General features: G+C 39.9%; 1 protein-coding gene across 2 annotated transcripts in view; it reads left to right on the top strand.

The window, feature by feature from the left end:
- The window catches only part of MET (MET proto-oncogene, receptor tyrosine kinase), a 120,148-nt gene extending 102,645 nt beyond the window's left edge, over positions 1-17,503 (top strand). The window contains exons 17-21 of one of the 2 annotated variants that reach the window (XM_007195118.3): positions 1,207-1,388; positions 4,204-4,313; positions 5,519-5,684; positions 15,010-15,146; positions 15,252-17,503. In XM_007195118.3, coding sequence (XP_007195180.1) covers positions 1,207-1,388; positions 4,204-4,313; positions 5,519-5,684; positions 15,010-15,146; positions 15,252-15,462 — 806 coding nt within the window. In that variant the 3' untranslated portion in view covers positions 15,463-17,503. The remainder of the gene's footprint in view (positions 1-1,206; positions 1,389-4,203; positions 4,314-5,518; positions 5,685-15,009; positions 15,147-15,251) is intronic. The other variant, XM_007195120.2, reaches the window with a different exon arrangement.
- The last annotated feature ends 1,967 nt before the right edge of the window (positions 17,504-19,470 follow it).

Genomic DNA, 19,470 nt, shown 5'->3' with positions numbered 1-19,470 from the left:
GACAGTTTATATGAAATCTAACTACAAACTGTGTTGGATTAAGTATAATTGTCAATAAGTTTGCCTCACTAAAGAGCACCACTGCCAGTTGTACTCAGAACAGTCCTAATGCCAAGAAATCTTTCTCTGTCCCTGGTGTGTGCTGATCTCTATTTGGTCCAGATGGACTTCCAGGTCTTGGAATGCATTGCATTTGTAGAAGAATATCATCACTGACACTGATACTAATCAGATTAATAAATTATAGGTTGTTAACTCTTTATTAGTGCTGACTATTGTCAGGCCCTCGGGATCTCTATCTGGAAATGATTAGAAACTATTATAACAAAATAGTCTGCTTAGATACCATAGACAACGTTTGGTCTTCAAATCCTCCTACTCCAGGGATTGGAAAACTATGGCCTGCTGCCTGTTTTCGTAAATAAAGTTTATTGAGACTCAGCCACTATTGTCTGTGGCTGCTTTTGCACTGCAATGGCAAGAGTTGAGTATTTGCAACAGAGACCATAAGGCTTACAAAGCCAAAAATATTTACTCTCTGGCCCTTTACAGAAAAGTTTGCCAACCCCTGCCCTAGACAATCACCACAGAAATGGACTGGCCTGCTTCCCTCTCCTTTTTCTGGAAGAGACAAACTATGGTTCTGCGTGAGATGAACAGATTGCTAGACTCTTACAAAAACGGGTGCAGGTGGTGACTTAAAGGTGTAGCACAGGGACTTCCCTGGTGGTGCAGTGGTTAAGAATCCACCTGCCAATGCAGGGGACACAGGTTCGAGCCCTGGTCCGGGAAGATCCCACATGCCGTGGAGCAACTAAGCCCGTGTGCCACAACTACTGAGCCCACATGCCACAACTACTGAAGCCCGAACACCTAGAGCCCATGCTCCACAACAAGCGAAGTCACCGCAATGAGAAGGCTGCGCACCGCAATGAAGAGCAGCCCCTCCTCGCCAAAACTAGAGAAATCCCGTGCGCATCAATGAAGACGCAATGCAGCCAAAAATAAAATTTAAAAAAAAAAAAAAAGTGTAGCACAGGTGACATCATTCACTCAGAAGTATTGTAAAGAAACACTCTGATGATAAGGCATCAGGGCAAGATGTAGCCCAATGGTTTTACATTCCATTGCTCTCCCTTTCTGAACTTGACAAAGTAATCGTTGTCCCTGTAATGAAGTTAATGTCTCCACTGCTGGCTTTCTCAGGAATCACTGACATAGGAGAAGTTTCCCAATTTCTGACCGAGGGAATCATCATGAAAGATTTTAGTCATCCCAATGTTCTCTCGCTCTTGGGAATCTGCCTTCGAAGTGAGGGGTCTCCACTGGTGGTCCTACCGTACATGAAACATGGGGATCTTCGAAATTTCATTAGAAATGAGACTCACGTAAGTATATTACCAAACTTCCTAACTCATGAACTAGCTGTAAGTCAGCGAGCCTTCCAAAATGTGCCTGTTTTGAACCTTTTTAAAAGCTTTTAGCCAAAGAAGCACATATAAAATGTTGGCACCATTCAAATGGACAGAGGCCAATTCAATTAGCTGGTTCCTCAAAATCCTCTATCCTAGTAGGAAGATAGTGATACTTAGAAGGGTCTCCTGGGGGCAGTGATTCTTACCTGCACTGCAGCATGCTTCCTCTACCATCTGCTGGATAGGTACTCATCTTTGAGTACCGACTATATGCCAGAAAAAGCACCACACAGGAGACGTAGAGCCAGAATGAGCCTCAGCTTTCAAGGAGTTTTAACCTTAGAAGGAAGAAATACATTGAAAATTAATTATAAATGGGTCTCTTACTATTTTTCAAACTTGCCGCCCACTCTTCTACCTCAGGACCTTTGCACTTGCTATTCTCTCTGCCTGGACTACTCTTCCCCAAAATATTCACATATCTCAGTCATCAACTTCAGCTTTTTGCCGTAATGTCATCTTCAAAATGAAGCTTCCCTGACCTGTCTAAAGTTGCAGCTGACCACCACACTCTCATGCCTTCTTTCTTGCTCCTCTCCCCTGCTTTGTTTTTCTTCATCACACTTACCCTCGTATCATACATTAGGCCTGAGTTATCCAGTACTGTGGCCACAAGCCACATGTGAATGTGGCTAGTCCAAATTGAGATGTGCTGTAAGTATAGAATACATCCCAGGTTTTGAGTATTTAGTATAAAAAAAGAAAGTAAAATATCTCATCAATAATTGTTTATACTGATTACATGTTGAAATGATATTTTGGATGTGCTGGGTTGAAAAACATATTGGGAAAATTAATTTTGCTTGTTTCTTTTTAATTTTTTAATGTGACTATTAGAAAAATTTTAATTACATATGTGGCTTGTGTTCTATTTCTATTGAACAGTGCTCTACTAGGCAATAAATAAATAATATATTTATATACACACACACACACACACACATCCCATTAGAATTCAAGCACATGAGGGTAGCTAATTTTGTGTATTTTGTTCACTGCTGTAGCAGTAACACCTAAAATAGTGTTCGGCACATAGACTCTCAGGAGATATTTGTTGAATGAATGAGCTCAGGGTTACAAAAGAGGTTCTTAGATGCTTGCAAATGAGGGTTTTCTAAGTGACATTTATGCTAGTTCCTAAAGGCTAGCAAGCAATGGCCAAACCAGGACCAAGGAGGGAAGAAGGAGTCTCCAGAACTGAAGTCACAGATGGCCCCTGGCTGCTTCTTGGCTCCTGTGATCAGGCCTCTTTGGGAGTTATGAAGTAGCTTTACTCTTGATCAACAGCTTCATAAACATGGGGTCAGGTTCTCGGAGGAATAAGCTCTAGGACAGTAAAGAAATATTTTGCATTCAGTCAAAAGAAAATATTCCCTGGCAGTGAATTTTTGCAAATAAGATGAATTTACCTTACAAAGCACAAAGCTTTGGCCTTACCATACCCACTTTTCCACTCTAACTCTTGCCATTAACCTGATGAGTTCATCTGGTTGGATATGCCACCTTCTCTAGGTATTATTCCCCCAGGGTTAAAGCATGATAGAGATTTCCTATTATACAGTACCATGGCCTTTTATAGTCCAAGGAGTCTATACTTATTACAACCACTAACATATATGTCTTAGAGAAGCCTAAAACACAGGAAATGGCCTCTCCACATGCTGTATGCATTAAGGAGGGCTGTAGTCCTCCTTTCAGAGTCCCCACTGTCTGCCTCTTAAGTTCACAAACTCCACAGTGGTGCTGAAGAAGAGATATCCTGTTCCTGATGGCCAGGCACCAGTAGGGCTATCAGCCACAGTGACATGTATGTGATTTCAGATACATTTCTCATAGGTACTAAAGGCATTACTCTGTCCATCCAATTTTGTGTGTTGAGCTTATGGAGAATGAGATTCGGGGAGGTTTGGGGTGATTTATTTATCTGGGAACTTCCTGTATTAACCGTGTATTTCTGATGCTCTGACCTGTGGGGACATGCTGACCCTGGAGAGACTGCCCCTCCCAGGACTAGCAAATTCCCAGAGGTATTAAACAACTCACCTTCAAAGAGCATGCCTTTCATCACCAAACCAACCACTCCAGAGCCCATACCCCAGCCACCTCCTTTAAAGGGCTCTCACACTCTGGGACACTATCCACCTGCCCTAATCACTTCAAGACCAGGTACCAGACTACTAGGGACAGTCCCTATACCCCAGAGCCCACTGAAATTATTCAAACCAGCCAATTCTGAACCTGCTTCCTCTGCTTCACCCATTCCTTCCCACAGAAACCACAATACAGACTCTTGCTTATGTTTTCCCCTTGCTCCTTCTGCCTCCTTAACCAACCCTGGTGCTTCCCTGAGTGGCCTTGTATGACGTGGCATGCCTCCTCCTCTTGGGAGTTGTGAGTAACAGCCTTTTCGATGGCAATTGTTCCCATCTGCTGGCCTTACCATACCTGAATAATAATAAAACCTGCATTTTAAAACACCTCCAGTTCCCCATCTGGAAAATGGAGCCCACATCACAGACGTGAGTGTATAAGGATTAGCCAAAGTTTATAAAAACATCTAGCATGGTACTTTGCAAATAGCAGATACTTAATAAATTATTGCTGTTATCAACAGGGCACAAGTTATTATTTGAAACAAGGTCATTCTTATAAACATTTCATAATTCTGAGATCATAGCTAGAACAGTAAATGCTTAGTTTATGCGTTTCCAATTCTCTTTGATTACAGAACCCCACTGTAAAAGATCTTATTGGCTTTGGTCTTCAAGTAGCCAAAGGCATGAAATATCTTGCAAGCAAAAAGTTTGTCCACAGAGACTTGGCTGCAAGAAACTGTATGTAAGTATAGGAATCTCTGTGCCTGCAGTCCAAATTAAGTGACAAGGAGAAATCTGTTTTCCACTGTTCAAGGCTAGAGAGGATGTTTTCTCTTCTCATGCAAAAGTCCTTTATTTCCGTTACAGTTTTAAATCGATATGTAAGCACTGAGGATGTAGGCGGGGCTTTCAGGCTTTATCAAACAGAATTTAAAAGGAATTCTCCAGAGGGGGTCTTAAACAGCTGTTGTGTGCTCTTGCTTTTCTTTTTCCTTCCCACCCATAGCCCCCAGTGTTGTGGTTTCACACTGCATTAGTGTTTGGGAGGGAGAATTTGATCTTCAGCATTTTACAGTGAAAAGGAGAGGGCTGGTAACACAAATACCAACATATTGTAACCTCCCAAGAGTGGATTTGAAGTCAGCCTGCAGAAACCCTACCAAAAATGGTATTTGGGAATGAATATACAAAGAACTTTATTTGTGTCTGGCTGCCTGGGCTGTATAATACAACAGTCAACAGTTTGTAGTTGATTTGTGCTTTCCCTTACATGGCACTGATTCATGGCCCATGGTATGTATGAATGAAAGAACTGTGCTATTAATTTCCTACCTTGGTTTTGGTCAATGTAACAACATAAAAGCCAGCTTAAACAAAAGATACATAGCCTCAGAAGAAATTGATTTTTGTTGAACCTTGCTGTTTTCCTAGATGCTTTACTATGTATCGGTTTTCTCTATTACCTCACTGGCAGAACATAAGAGTTGTATGTACTAGCCTAGCCCACTGAGAATGAAAAAGTAAAATAACAGTCCCCTCTCATATTTCCCCCATAAAACTAAGTATTGCTAATAAGCTGGCAAGTGAAAATTAGTGATTGCTTTGGGTAGTCAGTTGGCATACTCGATTTAGCATCCAAGGAAAGCTGGGAGGGTGGCCAATTTTACTACTTCTCCAGATCTACATGAAAGCAAAAAAGATTTTCTTATGCCACATCATTTATAATCTCTTTCCTTGGTCTGTTGAATTTAAAATGTAAATGTCAAGCATTTTTATTCAAGAATTCCATTGTAATTTAGTGTTAGTCAATACAGGCCAGATGAAGCCCTCCCTTCAGAAGTTATGGATTTCAAATACTGACGTCCCTTATTCTAATCTTTAGAGATTCAGCATCACTGTAAATTATTCTATTTCAGCCAACAGTAATAGTTTTTGTTCTTTCTGTAGGCTGGATGAAAAATTCACTGTCAAAGTTGCTGATTTTGGCCTTGCCAGAGACGTGTATGATAAGGAATACTATAGCGTACACAACAAAACAGGTGCAAAACTGCCGGTGAAGTGGATGGCTTTAGAAAGCCTGCAAACTCAGAAATTTACCACCAAGTCAGATGTGGTAACGTATTGATCACCCCAACCTCCTCTTTTACTTTCATACCTAACTCTTTTAGTAGTTTTATGGGAACTTAATTTTTTATTAATTTATTTATTTATTTCTATTTTTGGCTGCGTTGGGTCTTCGTTGCTGCGCGCGGGCTTTCTCTAGTTGCGGTGAGCAGGGGCCGCTCTTCGGCGCGGTGCATGGGCCTCTCATTGCGGTGGCTTCTCTTGTTGCGGAGCATGGGGTCTAGGCACGCGGACTTCAGTAGTTGTGGCATGTGGGCTCAGTAGTTGTGGTACACGGGCTTAGTTGCTCCGCGGCATGTGGGATCTTCCCGGGCCAGGGCTCGAGCATGTGTCCCCTGCATTGGCAGGGGGATTCTTAACCACCGTGCCACCAGGGAAGTCCCAGGAAGTTAATTTAAAAAAAAAAAAAAAAATACCTTCAGCACCACTAATTTCAGTTTTCTTCAGAAGTAAAAACAGGCTTGACTGTCTAACAGGTACCCATAGTATGTTTTCATAAGTTCATTCATTTATTCGGAAACATTTGTCCAGAAGAATAACATGTTAAGTCCTTGGGAAGCCCAGAGCTGAACCAGGTATGAACCCTGTCCTCCAGGAGCTTTTGCTCAGCAGGAATGGGCAGGCATGTCCGTCACTAGCTCACACTAAGTAGACTGGGATTAGTCCAGCCACTCATAGCTCAAGGGCAGAAGAAGCTGTAACTGAGGCACGTCTAGCAGTGTGGGCCTAGCTAGAAAAGTGCCCTCCTTTATCTGCAATGGTCATCCTCCTGTCACAGAACAAGCTTCTAAAGGCGTGCACCTGAGCTATGAGGGTAGGCAAGACCATGGGCAGACTCACCTGGGCAGCCAAATCTACCACACTGCCCTTTCACCTGGTGGAGGAGGAGGTGCTTGAAATGGGCCTTAAAGGAGGATGGAATGGACAATGAAATAAAAAATGCCAATCCAGGTGAGGCAAAGGGGCAGGAAAGTATACAAATCTGTAAAGTTCTAAGGAAACAGTAAGCAGCGGTGATTCAGCAAAAATAGAAGACGCAAAGGGAACTTATGAGAATAAATTGAGAAAAATATTTTCATAGTAGGTCATAGAGATCCTTGGAAAGCAAACTAAGGAGTCTGGAATTTATTCTCTGGCCATGTGGAAACATTAAAGTGAATCAGATTACACTACAGCCTTTCTTCATTCTGTAAGATGTTTTGAGAGGAGTAGATGCAGGAAGACAAAGTGAGAGGTAGAATTTGAAATAATATAGAAATTGTAAGAACAGAAAAGAGTTGGAAGGAAAGGCATCTCAGAGGTAGAATCAACAATATTTAGCAAGAAATTGATGAAAGTCAAAGCTGAGCAAAGTTATATACTGGTGCAATTACAAATATGTGAAGCAGAGGAGCAAAAGCCGGTTTAGGAGGAAAAATACCAATTGAGCCTTGAACATATTGAGTTTGACTTGGGAGTAGGACATACAGGCAGAAGGGTCTGTCAGGCCGTTGGAAATGTGGATCTGCAGCTTGTACAAACTCTTTAGTTGTCTTAGTCAACTAGGGATGCCATAACAAAATATTATAGACTGGGTGGCTTAAACAATGGACATTTATTTTTTGCAGTTCTAGAGGCTAAAAGTGGGAAATCAGGGTGCCAGTGTGGTCAGCTTCCGGTGAGGAAAACACATGGCCACCTTTTCACTGTGCCTCATGCTAGGGAGAGAGCAAGAGTAAGCTCTCTGGTGTCTGTTCTTGTAAGGGCACTGACCCCATCCTCATGACCTCATCTAAACCTAATTATCTCCCAAAGGCTACACCTCCAAATACTATCACAATGGGAGTCAGAGTTTGAACATATGAATTTGGAAAGGGGGGGCACAGTTCAGTCCATAGCAGAGGTCAAGGCTGGAAATAGGCTTTTGAAAGTCCAAATACAATTATTCAGAGGAACCTACATACATGAAGTGAGGGAGAAAAGCAGAGAGGAGGGAGACCCAGAGGAAGAGAAAGTTTCAAGAAGTAATGAGATACGGTCAGCAGGGTCCACTGATACTCAGTGCACAAGAAGGGTCTTGGAAGCTGAATGACCTAAGTGATTTGGTCTAGAGTGTGCTGAGGAGCCTGGTGGTGGATGGAATATTCTATTTGCCTTTGATAAGTCAAGAGGACTGTGATATGTGGAGTTAAAAAACTGTTAATGTCTCAGTCCTTGAGGATAACAACTGAAAACGGGAAAAGTGTTAACTGGTGACATCAGCAAACAAGGTAGAGAGAAAATAACGGTAACGGAGGACATAGATTGCAAAAGAGAAAGGGTTGGCAGCTCTTAAGATATAACAGGGGACCGGGATCTGAGTGCAGTGTTAGGAGGCGAGAAGTCATCTGCCTCCTCCCTGTGAGTCAGCAAGAAAGAGAGGTGTGGCCTCTATTGGTAAGAATTTCAAAGACGTTGTGGTCTTTAAGTGAAAGCAGAGTTTCAGTTCCCGAGGAAGTGGAGGAGTCATTAGAGAATAAGTTGATGGTGACTGGGAGTCTGTTTTCAATGAACAGGTGTATCACAGGACAAGGTGGAGGAATGGGACTTCAGGGTGGATAAGATTGGTAAGAGGATGTGATGGCCCACGCTAGAGCTTAATGTCTGGGATTCTGATCCTAAAAGACTCTGAAAAAGATGAAAAAAGCAGGTGCGAGAGAGGTAGGCTTGAGGACATATTAATGATGGTGGCAAGTGAAGGCATTAGGTAGGGAGAATTAACTCATCCTCAAAGAACATACATTTCATCCAGACTTGACTACTGGTAAGAACCAGAACCAGCTCTTACAACTCAATAAGAAGACAAAATAACCCATTTTTTAAAAATAGACAAAAGATTTGCATAGATATTTACCACGGAGATGTATGAAGAGCTAGCTAATAAGCACATGAAAACATATGCCCACACAAAGACTTGCACATGAATGCTCACAGTAGTGTTATTCATAATAGCCAAAAACCAGGAGCAATTTTAATGTCCATCAACTGGCGAATGGGTATATAAAACATGGTATATCTATACAACAGAATAATACTATTCAGTAACGTAGAGGAACCACTGATGCATGCTACAACATGGATAAACCTCAGAAACATTATATCAAGTTAAAGAAGGCAGACCCAAAATATTACACGTTGAATGATTCCATTTATGTGAAATTTCTAGAAAGAGGCAAAAGATTGAGACAGAAAACAGATCACCGGTTGCCTGGGGCTGAGGGTGGGAGCGAAGACTGACTACCAGCAGGCATGAGGGAAGTTTCTGGGGTGTTGGAATTGATCTAAAACTGTATTGTGATGATAGCTGCACAACTATATAAATTTACTAAACATCATCGACTGTACACTTACAGTTGGCAAATTTTATGATATATAAATCATACCTCAGCAAAGTTATTAAAACAAAACAAGCCTGATGAAATTTTGGATGCTCAAGGCAAGAGTTGGGATTCTGAGCTTTTTGACAGCCCTGTACACACACTACTATCTCCACAAAAATACACGCACACTGCAGGGAGGTTAGCACTTCTTATAGAACAACTGTCACTCAGATACTTGACTAGAAATTTATACAGGCTTCTACTATAGATACGAAGTGCTATGTCTTTCTCCCTCTTATTGAAAGACACTATACTGTACTACATAAAGGGTGAACCTGAGTAATCCATACACTGCTGCTTTGGAAAATGGTTATTGATTGCATGGATAAATTTGCATAAAGTTTCATTTCCAGGACAGCACAATCTTTTGAATGTTGACATGGAACATTTCCAAAAGCATGTAATAAACCATATGTATGTTGAGACCTACAAGCAAAAACTTGCCTGTTTGTAGAAAGGTCTACTGTCTCGCAAATGCCCAGATGGAGTTCAGCTAAAGTCTGAATACTCTTGAAGCCCTTTTCAACAAAATTGGAGTGTCTCTATATGTGCAGTTATTCATACCCAGTATTGCACAGTGTCTCACACTTAGTACAAATGCTTCCATTAAAGTCAATACTGACTTCTCAGTTGTTCAACCAACTGGCTTTTTCATCCTGCTTCACCATTCTGCAGCATTTAATATCGTCAACTACTCCTCCCTTCTTGAAATTTCCTCCTTCTTTGGTTTCGGGGGACACTGTACCATCTTGTTTTCCTCCTGCTTTTAGGCTGTGTTTTCTTTACCTTGACAGCTTCTCTTTCTTCTCTCACAGCCTTACACACAACTCTCCCCCAGGATTTTGGTCCCCAGGTGTCAGCCTCTCTCAACGATTTCAACCATTCCCATCAAGGGTCCCCTTTGAACCTCTCTTCCTAGATATTTTCATTAGCAACACAAATTTACCATGTTCAAATTCTTTCCTGCCAACTGTCCATGCCTCACTTCTTTATTTCTATTAATGGTATCACCATTGTGCAATATACCAATTCTTCACCCTTTTTATTGTGCAGTTCTTTAAGTTTTAAAGATTACATACAGTTGTATATTCACCACCACCACAACCAGGATATGAAACAGTTCCATCATCCCGGAAAATTTCCTGTGCCTCTTTGTATTCAACCCCTGCCCTAACGCTAAGACCTGGAAACCACCGGTCTGTTTTCTGTCTCTATAGTTTTACCTTTTCTAGAATGTCATATAAATGGAATCATACAATAAATATGAGTCTGTCTCCTTCACGTAGCGTAATGCGTTTGAGAGGTATCAGTAGTATCAATGTATCAGTAGTTACTCCTTTTTTTATTGTGGCAAAAACATAAAATTGACCATCTTAACCACTTTTAAGGTACAGTACTGTAGTGTTAACTATATGCATATTGCTGTGCAACTGATCTCTAGAACTTCATCTTGCAAAACTGAATCTCTGTATCCACTGAACAACTCCCCATTTCCCCCTCCCCCCAGCCTCTCTGGCAACCACCATTCTACTTTCTGTTTCTAACAGTTTGACTACTTTAGATACCTCATTATAAGTGAAATCATATAGTATTTGTGTTTTTGTAACTGGTTTATTTCACTTAGTATAACGTCCTCAAGGTTCATCCATGTTGTAGCATATGACAGGATTTCCTTTTTTAAGGCTAAATAATACTCCATTGTATGTATATACCACATTTTCTTCATCCATTTATCTGTCAATGGACATTTAGATTGCTTCTGTCTCTTGGCTACTATGAATAATGTTGCTATGAACATGGGTGTGCAAATACCTTTTCTAGATACTGATTTAATTTCCTCTGAATATATATACCCAGAAGTAGGCTTGCTGGATCATATGGTAATTTTATTTTTTATTTTTTGAATACTCTTTTCCATAGCAGAATAATTCACTCCTTTTTATTCCTAAGTAGTATTCCATTGTGCAGATGTCCCACGTTGTGTTTATCCATTCACTGCTTGAAGGACGTTTGAGTTCTTTGCTGTTTTAGGCAATTGCTTATACGTAATTATAACTGCTGTAACATTTACTTAAAGGTTTTCGTGTGAACATAATTTTTATTTTTTTTTGAGTAGATATCTAGAAGTAAGATTACTGGGTTGTAAGTTAAGTGTATGTTTAACTTTATGAGAAGCTGCCAACTGTTCCACAGTGCGAGGATCATTTTGTATCCCTAACAATAATATATAAGAGTTCTAGTTGTTCAGCATCCTCACCAGCATTTGCCATTTTCAGTTTGTGGGATTTTAGCCATTCTAATAGATTGTAGTGGTGTCTAATTTTCTTTTTAATCTGTATTTCCCAAATAACTAATGATGTTAAACATCTCTTCACGTGCTTATTTGCCATCCTTATTTTACCTTTTGTGAAACGTCTACTCAGGTCTTTTCCTCATTTTTTAAGTTTCAGAATTTATTTTCTGGTGTTTTTTAAATTGGGTTGTTTGTTATTTTACTGTTGAATTGAGAGTTCTTTATATATTCTGGATACAGGTACATGTTATCAGATATGTGTTTTTACCAATATATTTTTCTAGTCTTTGGCTTGCCTTTTCATTTTTTTAATGGTATCTTTCAAAGAGCAGAAGTTTTAAATTTTATTGAAAATGTTATCAATTTACCAGTTATTAAATTTTATCAATTTATCCTTTTTTTTTTTAATCAGTCATCAATTTTATGCACATCAGTGTATACATGTCAATCCCAATCGCCCAATTCAGCACACCACCATCCCCACCCCACCGCGGTTTTCCCCCTTTGGTGTCCCTACGTTTGTTCTCTACACCTGTGTCTCAACTTCTGCCCTGCAAACCGGTTCATCTGTACCATTTTTCTAGGTTCCACATACATGCGTTAATATACGATATTTGTTTTTCTCTTTCTGACTTACTTCAGTCTGTATGACAGTCTCTAGATCCATCCACGTCTCAACAAATGACTCAATTTATCCATTTGTTTAATCAATTGTGCTTTTTTATAAATTGTGTTGTATCTCAATTTACCTACTCTCGAATGCTCAAATTTGGCCGTGTCTATTCCTTGATTGCCTCGGCAGTGTGCCTTTCTATCACTTTTTATAGCTTATAACAATCTCTCACCTCTAATAACTGCTTTGAGCATCACCTTTGATAAAGTGAGGCAGAGATTCTTCAGGTGAGCTCACTGCTGGTGCTCAGATATTCAGAAAGACTTGACCGTTCACACAATAAGCAAGAACGGCAGCGCTCTCCTGTCTTGAAGCTTAAACTGACTTGTTTCCATCATTCTTTTTTTTTTCCTCTTTTTTGATTAATTTTTATTGGAGTATAGTTGCTTTACAATGTTGTCTCCATCTTTCTTAACGCACAGGTATTGTACACCACCCTCTGCCTTTGTCTCTCTCTCCCCCTCCCTCTCCCGGCCCCCATCAGCCTCTCTCTTCTTGGTCAGCATCATTCTCCTCCTTCACTGCCCCTCCCCCCACCAGCCTGGCAGTCCAAGCTGTTATGGGAAGTTTGGAACGCAGACTGTTCGTGGAAACTGCCTCCCTCTCACCTCTTCTGTCCACTGATTCCTCCAACACTCCTCTGATACCCAGTTATTGTCCAAGCCCTATCATTCCTTATAAACTTATCCAACTCTTTCCCCTTTTTTGCAAGTTTGCCTCCAGACATCCTATAGCTTAGGCTGTTGGTTAGGGAAACCTGATCACACACAAGTTATCAGCCTCTTAGAACTTTGGTTTCTTCATCCTTAAAACATCTACAAAACTGATTACATTACAGGGTTATTATAAAGATTAATTAAGACAATCTTTTTTTTTTAAAGGGCATGACACCCAACCATGTGTCATTTGATGACACGTACTCTTTCCCACCACTCTAATTCAGGAGTTCAGTCTCATAAGGTTCTGTGTTGCCAGTAAGCAGTAGCAGCCCTCACCCACTCCTGTTCAGAAACCTCCTAACTGGTCTCCATATTGTGGATGGGCTTCCCCTATTTGTCTAAAGCAGAGTGTTTACAGATGCAATCTCCTGGAGCTCGACCCCAGTCACATCCCATCGATTTCAGTTTAACCCACGTTCAACATTCAAAGACATGGTCCCCTTTCAACCTTATCTATCCGTCGTCCCTTCATCTACTCCACACATCAAGCAGAGTGACCTGTTGTCCTTATGGTTCAAAAAAACACACGACTACTCTTACCCCTGGGCCCACTCCCTCCATCCAGAACACTCTTTCTGCCCTTACGATACACGTATCTATTTAACATATTCTCCCTGTTCCTCAAGACCCGCTATACTGTCACTTTCTTCCTAAAGCCTTTCTCAGTACCCCACTCTTATCCCTTTGCCTTTTCACAACATTTGTACCTCTTTTCTATAATTGCTCTGTATCACAATTATTAGATCTTATTGTTCTACGTGACAGTTAATTGCATAATACTCTTAACCCTGTTAAATCAGCCTTGGGGCCTATCCAGTAACTTGAACAGTGACCTACTTGTGCATCATCAAGGGTCAGTAGATACTTGTTAAATTGATTTAAATTCTAATGCAAATTCTGAAACTTGAAGGTTAACACAATGAAGTTGTCAGAAGTGACTCATAAGATTTTTAGGCATTGAAAACTTTGACTTTGAAGGGCAAAGTTATCTAGTGCCCACCTGGGAAGGAGTTTGTTTTCTCTATTTGGATCAAGGAAGTCAGTGACCTTAAAGGGTTCTCGCACTCGGGCAAAGGGAAAAAGTCATTAATGGAGATTTGTACCGGCAACCACAGTGTCTACCTGGTTTCTTTCTTTCAGAAACACAAGCTTTATTCTCCTTCTTGCTGAGTATTACGAGCTACACTTGCTTCTCAATGTTACGTTTTCCTGCTCTGCATGTCTGATCTGTAGTCTCTTTGCCCTCCGAGCTTCTTTTTCTCAGTGCCTCATTCCTGCCCCCATGTGCTTCTTGGTCTGTGAGTGTCCTGGAAGTGTTGCTAGGGGAGAACTGATTTCCTGGGTCCTCGGTGACCCACACAGGCTGACTTACTCTCATTGTGTCATTCTCACCTTGGCACATGTCCAGGGCGAGATAATATGTATGACCTGATCTATTCCAAGGAGAGTGCTCTAAATCAAGAAATTGCATACTTAGTGAAGTTTAGTAGACCAAGCAAGACCCAAGAGTCAAGAACTCTTAAATGTTTATCCCTGTGTGAATTCAGATTTATTGGGGAATTTTTAGCAAATCAGTCAACCTCTCTGTGTCCTTGTGATCATCCTGTAAAGTACTGTTACAGCTGTTTTATATTAATTTCCTCCTTTAACATCTTCAAAATATATTTTATTGAAATTCATTTTCGGTTGAGAGCCTTGATGCCTAGCAGTTTTATTACTTCTGATTTTTAATATGGATTTTTACTTTTACTGACTTAGACCTTCTCTTTTAACATTAACTTTTAGATAAGTTACATTTCTTAAGGAGTATTTACATTCATTTGGAAATCCCACACATTTAAATTTTGGAAGCCTTGTCTTCTTTTTTTTTTACTAATAATCTAAAATTGTAGTGAAGCTACTATAAAAAAGAAGGATAGAAACATTTTAATGCTTTGACCCTGTAAGAGAGAACTTGGAAAATGCACTCTACAAACTACTGATGAAATGTTAATCATCATGTGGACTTTGAAAACTTTACATTTACTTGTAATCTAAACTTTATCCAATTCTGGTTTAAACAAGTCATAATTATGTAGCTTACTGATTGCCTTTAAGGAAGATTTTGCCCAAAACAGCAATAGTATTGAATACACTAAACCAAGTTTAGTTATGAAGACCTGCTGATCACCTTTCATATTTGTGTGGTCACCCTTCCCTCACCTGGATTCTCCCTTCCCTTGTTTGACCAGTGGTCCTTTGGCGTGCTCCTCTGGGAACTGATGACAAGAGGAGCACCACCTTATCCTGATGTCAACACCTTTGATATCACAGTATATTTGTTGCAAGGCAGAAGGCTCCTACAACCTGAATACTGCCCAGATCCCTTGTAAGTAAGAATTCCAACAGGATCTTCTGTAGCTCTTATGTTCTTTACTTTTACAGAAATACTTGCCTTCAGAGTCCTCACAGCACTGTTTCCTTTCTGAAACAGGTATGAAGTGATGCTGAAATGCTGGCACCCTAAAGCTGAACTGCGCCCATCCTTTTCTGAACTGGTCTCCAGGATATCAGCGATATTCTCTACTTTCATTGGGGAGCACTATGTCCACGTGAACGCTACATACGTGAATGTCAAATGTGTCGCTCCATATCCTTCTCTGTTGTCATCACAAGATAATGTTGATGGCGAGGGGGACACATGATGGATGGAGGCACCTGTACCAGCAGCCCCCTTCTGACAAGCATCACTGAACTGTCCAAACAACAGTCCACACTTTGTCCAATATTTTTTTCACTGCCTGGCCACTGAAAGGCCACCAGGTATTATTTGCTTTTGCCAAAATTGCACTATTATAGGACCTTATATTGTTATTTAAAATGACTGGATTCTACGGACTTTCTCATCTGACAAAGCATCAGAGCCAGAAGCTTGGTCCCACAGGCCAGTGACCAACAGCAATCCTGCAACTGTGATGACGCTCCTGTCACATTCAGGCCAAAACCTGAAAGCTGGGTTGAAATTTTTAAAAATCAGGATCCCACCTGATTTCATATGGGGAACTGAAGCAATGCATTTTGAGGGCTTCTTGATCACAGAAAATTCAAAAGAAGTGGTAATGTCCAGGACAGACATGGCAGCCCTGGGACCAGGCCACTCATTTAGAATTAAAGTATTTCAAATAACTTTTATGTGTTGTATGAACAACACATTTTTTTTTATTACTGGTGTTGTCATTTGCCCATTAGGTAAACATTCCCTTTTAAATTTTTGTCTACACATTCCTTTTATTGGAGAAGTATCCATAGACAACACGGTCAACATTTCAAAACAGCAGGACGTGAAATGTGTTTATAAATTAGTAGGAATATTTACATATGTACATAGACAACGTTAAGATTTTCATAAAATAGCTTAGTCACAGTGAAATATTTGTCATTTAAAAATCAACTGTTTGAGAATGATACCTTTCTGACCTGGATGTGGACATTTACAAGTTTTGTCTGTTTTTTTGTTTTTTTGTTTTTTTTAATGATGACTCTGAAAATGAAACAAGTAATTTGTGATGATAAATGTTTTTAAAGGTAACTCAGCATGTTTTTAAAGCAAAATACATCCGACTAAAACTTTATTGGTTCCAATCATGGCTCATAAGTAGAGCCGAGAAAGAATCGATGGACTGGAAATATTAGCCTCTTTCTCAGGTGGCAGCCTTCCACCCCACAAGCAATTGGAGACAATAAAATCAGGAGGAGTCCAGTTTTGCATTAGGACATGTTTTGTGTTAAGCAAAGTATATTTTAGGGGAAAAAAAAAAAAGGCAACTGAAAGTTCTGGCCATTTCACCTGGATGAACAGTTACTCTGGTCAGGACTTCTGTGATGTTTTGTTCTGTGGGATTTTGTGCTTACTACTGTATAATGCATGTGGCACAGTATACTCTAACTGGTTTTGTCGATGTAAACATTTAAAGTATTATATTTTTATAAAAAGGTTTATTTTTAATGATGTAAAAAAACTTTTGTTAGGCCACAAAAATACTGCACTGTGAACATTTCAGAAAAGGTATGTCGGACTTGGATTAATAACAGCATGGTTTTAAATGACTGTAAATAGTGATAAGGAAATGTACTGACTGCCAGTACACCCCACCCTCATTACATCATCAGGACTTGAAGCCAAGGGTTAACACAGCAAGCTATAAAGAGGGTGTGTTATGCTAAAACCCAATAGCATAGAGTTGGGCTCTTGTTGCGAGAGAGAGTGATTACAACCAAAAGCTCTTTGACAATGGTGGAACTTACCAGAAGACACAAGGAATTGTACTGCAGAGATACTCCAATTCAAATATCACTATTTCAGAAGTGTAAAGAGTAATACTGATTCACAGAATATTGTAAATGATGGATGAGGAAGAAAAAATCCACTCTGCAGAAAGAAATAACTGTCTCCACCGATGTCAAGAGAATGAATACATCGAGAATAGCGCTTATGTAAATCAACCCATCAACAAGACTGCACACCTGTATATATGCTTGAGAAAGCTACAATGTGAAAATCATGTTTGCTATTTATAAACATGTCCTTAGGTTAATGTGTCTGGACAGATTGTGGGAGTTAAGTGATTCTTCGAAGAATTAGTTACTTGTCACTGCCTATACCTGCAGTTGAGCTGAATGGTACTTTGTATGTTAATAGTTGTTGTTCTGATAAATCGTACAATTAAAGTGATGTATCATCTTATATACTGAGTTGGTTTTTGCTAGTCATGCCTGATTACCTACTCCATTTACATAATGACAGAGGAAGCCTAAGATTGATTTCACCTGACTGTACCAACTCATCCATTTATGAGAGTCTTAGTGAAGTTAATTCATAGACATCTAAAAGAATTTGCATCCTTGAATCTCAGGAAGTCTGTCTCTCTAAGGGTGGTTTCCCCTGCGCTGCTGAATTACCTAACATTTCCCTGACAACCTTTCAACTGCTAGAGCACCTGGCCCCTACTTCAGCTTGATCCTCTTCTCCAGCAAGGTGCATCCTTGGACCAGAAGACATGACAATGGAGCTGCAACCCCACAGTTGGCACAGAGATACCTAGTTGGGTGTTGGAGAAGAGAGACCTTCTTACCCCCTTAATACTACTCTTTTCATCTACACGGGTTCCAACTCTTCAGGTGCCCCCAGGGACTAGAGCAACTACCTTCAGGTTATATCCATGAATATTCTTGTAACAGTAAAGGGATTCAAAGGTGAAATTTCAGTCATCTAAGCTTTGGGGCAGTCTGATTTTTTTTTTAAAAAAAAGGTCCGAGTCTAAACTAGTGCCTACAAAGTATAGTGGGGGCTGATTCTTTAGTGAAAGAGAATTTAATGCCTGTACCCAGTCAAACTCCCTCCCCTCCAAGAGATGCATTTCCATAGGAAGTTCAATCAGACCCTATGCCCAGAAGGACAAGAACTTGTCCTCTTTATATCCCAAGTGTCTGTCACTTTTTTAGCATGTCGTCAAACAATGCTCTACTGAAACAGGATTTTCTTGTCTTCAATCACTTTAAGCCACCACAGATACAGAGTTACCTAGGTAGCTCCCATGATGTTTGGTGAATCACTGACATGGAGGGTGGAAGGGAATCTTTCTATGGAGAGAGGGATAAAAAGATATCCCTTTGCAAACTTTTGCTTGATGCTCTGTATTTTTAATTACCACAGGATTTTTCACTCCACAGTGTAGGCATCAATTATATTTTTGCTCTCTCTGACCTACACAGGAGATTGCATCCTTAAAGAAATATGGTGAAGGGATACAAAACCTGTACAAGCACATTAAATGTTTAATTGCTGATGTCTTGCACTGTTAATTTACCCAATTTAGTTCAGGAAGCAAGTTAACATTATGTAAAAGAAATTAATTAGTATTTAATTTAATTCCACTAATACTTAGTGAGCATCTACATATGTCAGGCATTGTACTAGGTAATGGGGATTTACAAATAAACAGTCTCTCCCAACCCAAGGAATTTAATTGAAGAGACAAACAATATTACACAGTTAGTGAATATTAGAACTGTGCATTTTCTTAGATCTGTAAACCATCTTGAAGAGGCTTCACAGTTTATAATTGGAAGTTTGTAGCTTTGACCCCTTGACCTATTTCTCTCACCCCCTCCTCCCCTTTGGCTACCACCAATCTGTTTTCTGTATCTATGAGCTCTTTTTGTGGGGTTTTTTTTGTGGTTTGGTTTTGGGATTTTTTGGGTTTTTTTTTTAGAGTCCACATATAAGTGAGATCATATGTCTTTCTTTGTCTGACTTATTTTACTTAGCATAATGTCATTGAGGTCCATCCATGTTGTAGCAAATGGCAAGATTTCCTTCTTTTTTATGGCTGAATTAAATGTATACATATAATTTTCTTTATCCATTCATCCACCAGTGGACACTTAGATTGTTTCCATGTCTTGGCTGTTGTAAATAATGCTAACATGGGAGTGCATATATCTTTTTGAGTTAGAATTTTCATTTTCTCCGGATAAATGTCCAAAAGTGGAATAGCTGGATTGTATGGTAGTTCTATTTTTTAATTTTTTGAGGAACCCCCATACTGTTTTCCATAATGTTTGCACCAATTTACATTCCCAGTAGGGAACAAGGGTTCCTTTTTCTCCACATCCTCACCATTATTTGTTTTCTCTTGCCTTTTTCTTCCCCT

The sequence above is a fragment of the Balaenoptera acutorostrata genome, chromosome 7 (genome assembly GCF_949987535.1).
Source record: "Balaenoptera acutorostrata chromosome 7, mBalAcu1.1, whole genome shotgun sequence".
NCBI classification, from domain to species: Eukaryota; Metazoa; Chordata; class Mammalia; order Artiodactyla; family Balaenopteridae; genus Balaenoptera; species Balaenoptera acutorostrata.
Note: the sequence above shows the minus strand (reverse complement) of the source record. Positions and strands in the feature narration are given on the sequence as shown.